Genomic DNA, 6,970 nt, shown 5'->3' on the forward strand with positions numbered 1-6,970 from the left:
GACTCTCCCCAGTGAAAACTGCTCCCTTGGTCCTCTCACTCTATTCAATTAAACAAAAGAGTTTCTAAATTCTTTCTATTTTCTACTCTCGACCGATAATTTCCTGGTACCAACTTCCAGGTTGACTCTCCCCAGTGAAAACTGCTCCCTTGGTCCTCTCACTCTATTCAATTAAACAAAAGAGTTCCTAAATTCTTTCTATTTTCTACTCTCGACCGATAATTTCCTGGTACCAACTTCCAGGTTAATTGTACAGAACACTATTTCGAGCATGTTATCAAATATATAAATTACTTCGTAATTCACTTTGATTTCTCTTACTTCGTTTTTCATCTATTTACTCTGGCGCACATCGACCACAATATCTATCTGGGCCGGCGCATATCGAGCACAATAGTTACCAATCCCTTCCAACTTTCGCGAGATACGTACCACCTTGTGATCCAAGATTCTAAAGTTCCACATAATATTTGACCAAAGCATACAAGAAATCAGAAATTAAACTAATCAGTCATTAGTAATAAACCGTACAGACTAGGGATAACCTAGCCCCTTACATAAGGCACAACATATTTTTACAGAACTAAGACACACACCAAAACGCTGCAACCTAATCTAGGATTGGCCACTCGACAACGAAACAGATTAAACACAGTAATACATAAAACAGCTTTAACTCCAAACGTTTTAAGAGGTGCTAAACTTGGATTCATCGATGTCAACGCCTTCTTCAGCAGCACGTTCACCACCAGATTTCTCAGTTGTACTAAGTCCACCTTTTCGACCCATTTCTTGATACCCTTCTCTCCCTATTTGCTCTTTCCTTGTCTGTCCTCCTTTTTGTCCCAGCTCTTGGTACCCTTCTGTTCCTAGCTGCTCCTTTCTTGTCTGCCCTCCTCTGCTCCTCCCTTCATTCAATTCAACAAAATCAAACATCATTAGCCAATAATGTGCATCTCTTTATTAGCTTAATCTTTCAAATAAGATGATATTTCAATACTTGTTCTAGTAATATACTGGCTTTATTTTCAAGATTGGGTCCTGAAGAACTACTTATAGATATCTTTCAATTAATACTTGGAGTGTAGAAATTTCTGTACGCATATTAAGCTAATTAAGTAAATAAAAACATAGACAGTCTAGCAATTTAAGCTTTTTAACTTAAAGTTCGCATAAGAATAAAAAAGAAGTAGAAGATCTAGTTAAGCTTAACCTTCAGCAAGATGCTCCTGAGCTTCAAGGCTCTTGCCACCAGTGCCACCAGGGACCACTGTTTCTCCTTGTTTAGCTCTTGCATCAAGTTCTGAACGTTCTTGTTGCCCTGAAGCCATTATTGTTTCTGTTTTAGCAACTCCTAGATAAACCTTCTAAAAATATTGAAATGTTCTCTCGAAGTATAGTTTTTAAGCCTTTCTGTGAAATTTTCATGCAGTGCATAGTCACGTTTGCATGAGATATCTATATATAAAGAATTTTAGGTTGGTGACGATGCAGTTGTTGGAAGTACGTGGCGAAGAAAGGACAAGATAAAGACACGCGGTGCCTTGCACCATAACAATGCTGGCAGATGGAGCAGACACGAGTCAACTGTACAATTTTTCGAGCGCATGCAACTGCATATTCCCGAATTTCTCCCCTATAGGTTTAACTTTTATATTGTGGCGGTGTATAATGATTCTCTTTATTGTCACTTTAACTTTTTTTTAACGTCCGTTAAGAAAAATAAATAAATACAAAATATAGTATTTTTTTAAGGGTAATATATATATATANATATATATATATATATATATATATATATATATATATATATATATATATATATATATATATATATATATATATATATATATATATATATAGTTTAATAAGTTACATCTATTAAATTCTTTTAAAAATTAAATAATATTAAAAAAATAACTACATTTTTAATATTAAGAGTATAATTACAAATAACTAACAAATATAACTTTAAAATTCTAAAATAACAACTATTTTGGAACAAGTTTTTTGAGATAAAACAGCTAAAATGGGATGGAAGAGATAACTCTTTTTTACACTATTAATTTACTTCATTTGTTTTAATTTATATAACATAGTTTACTCCGTATAATTTTTACATTAAGAAAGATTTTTAAAATTTATGATTTGATATTATAAACAATGTTTATATAATTATGAAAATTCTAAAATTGGCTATTTAAATACATCATGATATTTGTTTGATATAAAACTTCTTATTAAAAATAAATTGAGCAGACCAGAATTAAATAGTTTCTAAATATATACAACAACTACTACTACAGTATATATATGTTATTACAAATTCATTCGAATCCATAGCTTTGATTTAATTAAATATACAATTAGAAACTTCACTAAATGTTAATATTTACAAGATTTAATGAGCTGTATATAAGGGAGAGTTTGATTACTCTCTAATGTGTCATATATCATATCAAATGAGATACATGTTTCAAATATTAAATGAAAGTTGCACGCATTTTCTTAATAACAGTCTATGTTATTTCAAATTTAGGATGCAGAAATCGGATTAGGTTCTATTTCCCGCTGATTATGAATCTTAATTATGATCTTCTTTCTTGCAAAAGTTTTCCACTCTCCGAAAATTTCTCGAGAAGTATTCAAAAAGTAGGGCTGCTATCTATATTGGTAAAACGCACTTAACACATGTACCATTCAGAAGAGGACAAATGGCAAAACTTGACCAGTCAGCTTGTATAACATTCCAAGTGTAAATCGGAAGGTCAGAAAATCAAAGATAGTTAAAAGACTCCTCGAATATCAACTCGATTACTCGAAAAGGTAGTCTAATATTTGGAGAATTCATAAATGATTGAGGAGTTCACGGATAAATAGCAGATCAACAGATGCTGAAGCATCCGAGAATCATCATTTACTCTACGATTACAAGATCCAGTATAAAAATCAATCGTTATAAATATTTAAATGGACAGATTGAACGAGTGTAACAGCTGCATGAATCAAGGAAACGGTAAGCCGGGTTTACCATCATAAAAGCTAACATTTGTCCATTTGAGAAACCAACTAGTATTAGAACCCGTGTGATGCGCGGTTAATTTATATGAAATTTATTATACTAAGTTGCAATGTTGCTTGTTTTAGCATTTTAAATCTAATTATTTCAATAAATTTTCAAAAATATCATCTTTCTTTTCTGCATAGTGTATCCCAAAAACGAAAACTTATGAAATTAAAAGATACAAATTATATGATCATCAAACAACAATTGGCTTAATAGCGGTATGAACCTGAAATGTAACATGATTCAAGAATTTATAATATATATATTTATATATCATTTGTCAATTTTCATTACCATCATACTACGTGTCAACCAAGAAAGAGAAAGAGCGACATAAATTGTCCATATACAAAAGCACGTTTCTTTAGAATTAGTTCACAACTATATAATAACTAGGTAACTTGATACGCGCGATCTCATAAACTCTTTCCAAATATAATATAATAACAAAAGTAAACAAAAAAAAATAGAACAAACATTAGGAAAGATATATACACAAAAGCACAATTTTAAGAAATAGAACAAGATGTAAAGAAAGTTATTCCAATGCGAGCAAAATATGTTACGTAAATAAGTTCTCTCTCGACGTTGCATCCTGGACTCGCATCCTGCATGTAAAGAGGTCTGATTTTAATGGATTCCTCTTGGATTTGTGGGAAAAGCCGTGGATGGTGGACATGTGTACCTATGTGACAAACCATTTTCGTATCGTTAGTGATAGTACAAATGTATTAACATCATCATACTATATTATAAGCATGAACACTTTTAGGAGAAGTTAGTTTACTAAATGTCCTTCGAGCAATTGATCAAGGCAACAACTGATTATTAATTTGATTAAATTCTGTGATTAAAGTGCATGTTAAATATTCTGTTACAGTAGCCATTCTGTCACGACCCGGATTTCCCACCCTCGGGAGTCGTGATGGCGCCTACTCGTAGAAGCTAGGCAAGCCACGAAATTTAGAAATCTTTAACCTTTTCATTTTTAACACTTTTAACTACTTGTAACAACAGGAGATCAACATTTAAACAGTAGTGGAAGATGAAATTAAGCGGAAGACTTAGATAAATATAATACCAAAATCGACACGAATAGCCAACATATGTCTCTACCCAGAAACCGGTGTCACAACATTCACGAACTGTCTATGATTACTACATACAAATGTCTGAAAGAAAGAAACTCAGTCTGTATCGGATACAAGTGATAACAGATCATAATAATAGATAGAAGAGACACCGGGCTTGTGGACGACTGCAGGACTACCTCGGGATCTCTGTGGACTGAAGGCTGGCTCCCAAGCTACTGCTGTTGTCCCAATACTGCTCCGGTATCTGCACAGAGTGCAGAATGTAGCATCAGCACAACCGACACCATGTGCTGGTAAGTGCCTGGCCTAACCCCGGCGAGGTAGTGACGAGGCTAGGACCAGACTCCAGATAAACCTGTGCAGTTATTTATATATATATATATATATATATATATATATATAGCGGAAAAATTAAACTAGAACAAACAATTAAAGCTGGGAAGGGAAAACATGCTTCGGGGAATAACAGATAAAACAAAATCTCAAGAGAACTATCAAGAAACCAAAATTTAACTTCTAACAAGGATAAGGAAAAACAAAGGCAGATTTCACTCTCGGTCCATATCTCATTGCAGGCGTGCAACCCGATCCCATTTCTCATATCTTGTGGTAGGGGTACCACCCACTCCCATTTTATTACATCTCGTGGTAGGCGTACCACCCGATCCCATTTCATTATATCTCGTGGTAGGCGTACCACCCAATCCCATTTCATTATATCTCGTGGTAGGCGTACCACCCGATCCCATTTCATTATATCTCGTGGTAGGCGCACCACCCGCTCCCATTTTATTATATCTTGTGGTAGGCGTACCACCCGCTCCAATTTAAAAGCCAACACAAAATCACAAGGAATCCCGGCAAGGGAACAAAAGCAATATAATAACGTCCCAGCAAGGGAAAAAAAGCAATGTAATAACTTCCCGGCAAGGGAGCAACAGTATCAAGACAAACATCCCGACAAGGGAGAATCAGCTATAACCAATCCTAACTCAACTCCTACTCAGCTCAACTAGTACAAACACTCAATCATAAATAAAATCCACGAAAATAAACTAAATCTTTGCTCAATATCAAGAATCATCAATTAAAGCACCCGTAGTAACATTTAAGAACACAACATCTATCAATTCAAGACTCACGGTCATGCTGGACACCAACGTATAGATACTCGTCACCATGCCTATACGTCGTATTCAACAAGAAGCAATTAGCAAATAGGACACAACTCCTAATGCCTCAAGCTAAGGTTAGATCGGATACTTACCTCAAACCTCCACGGCCAACTCAAGCCTCAAACACGGCCTTTCCTTTCGAATTCGGCTCCAAATCAATCGTATCTTTACATAATCGACTTTATAACATCAATAAACGCTACACAATTCAATTCCAATGCCTAATTATAGCTTTCTAATCATTCTTCCCAAAAACCTAAAAATCGACCCCGGGCCCGCTTGGTCAAAACACGAGGTTCGAACCAAAATCTGATCCCCCATTCACCCACGAGCCCAAATATATAATTATTTCCAGAATTCGACCCCAAAACGAGGTCTAAATCACAATTAATCAAAAAGCCCTAACTTTACCCAAATCCCTAATTTTCTACCCTTAATCTCATGTTTTAGGTCTAGAAATCTAGTGGGTGTTGATAAAAATGGAAGATAACAAGTTAAAAATTACTTACCCAAGAGATTATGGTGAGGAAATGCTTCAAAAATTGCCTCAGAGTTTGTGAGAAGAAGAGGTTTATGCAATTTTATGAAAATCCCGCAAGTGTTCTGTTTTGGTCTTTTAAAAATCACTGGGCGAAAACACTCATCGCGTTCGCGACAAGTCCATCGCGTTCGCGTTGGGTTAGGCTTGATAAGCTTTCGCGTTCGCGGGATAAGGCTCACATTCGCGGAGTAGAAACTCCTCGAGCCTCGCGTTCGCGTTCAAGGTATCGCGTTCGCGTAGGGTAATTGCCCCACCCCCTGCCCAGGCTCAATTGGTCTTCACGTTCGCGTGGCCAGGACCGCGTTCGCGAAGGGATAACCCCCCCATGCCTCACGTTCGTGACCTATGCTACGCGTTCGCGTAGAAGGAATTTCCTTCATCAAAATTTAATGCATCACGTTCACGAGGGTTTTCCCACGAACGCGAAGAAGGAAACATCAGAAACCTAACAGCTGAAAACCTGCAATTTTTCTTAAGTCCGAAACCTTCCGAAACACACCCGAGCCGTCGGGGCTCCTAACCAAACATACGTACTAACTCAATGACATCATACGAACTTATCCGTGCAATCAAATCGCCAAACTAACCTCAAAATCAATGAAATATTTCAAAACTTCTTAAACCTCAACTTTTGCAAATTAGGTCCGAATCATGTCAAATGACATCCGTTTTTCACCAAATTTCATAGGATCGTCTTAAATCATATACAAGACCTATACCGGGCCCCGGAACAAAAATACGGGCCCGATACCATCATGTTCTAATCAAATTTTATTTCAAATTCCTTTAAACAATTTCAGAAAACAATTTTCTTTAAAAAATCATTTCTAGGGCTTGGGACATCGAAATTCGATTTCTGGCATACGCCCAAGTCCCATATTTTCCTACGGACCCTCCGGGACCGTCAAATCACGGGTCCGGGTCCGTCTGCCCAAAACGTTGACGGAAGTAAAATTAATTCATCTTATAGTCAAAATTTATCATTTTTCACAGATTTTCTCATTTAAGCTTTCCAGCTACACGCCCGAACTGTGCACGCAAATCGAGGTGAAGATAAAAGAGGTTTTTTAAGGTCTTGGAACACAGAATTTAA

At 36.1% G+C, this 6,970-nt stretch overlaps 1 protein-coding gene across 1 annotated transcript; it reads right to left on the bottom strand.

The window, feature by feature from the left end:
• Window positions 1-488: 488 nt before the first annotated feature.
• Window positions 489-1,452, bottom strand: LOC109217505 (carrot ABA-induced in somatic embryos 3-like). The gene is made up of 2 exons (XM_019381761.1): window positions 1,214-1,452; window positions 489-908 (listed from the first exon to the last, which is right to left on the bottom strand). Exons 1-2 carry the CDS (start codon window positions 1,329-1,331, stop codon window positions 688-690), a joined length of 339 nt encoding a protein of 112 aa, XP_019237306.1. The 5' UTR covers window positions 1,332-1,452; the 3' UTR covers window positions 489-687.
• Between the last annotated feature and the right edge of the window lie 5,518 nt (window positions 1,453-6,970).

The sequence above is a fragment of the Nicotiana attenuata genome, unplaced genomic scaffold (genome assembly GCF_001879085.1).
Source record: "Nicotiana attenuata strain UT unplaced genomic scaffold, NIATTr2, whole genome shotgun sequence".
Lineage (NCBI taxonomy): Eukaryota > Viridiplantae > Streptophyta > Magnoliopsida > Solanales > Solanaceae > Nicotiana > Nicotiana attenuata.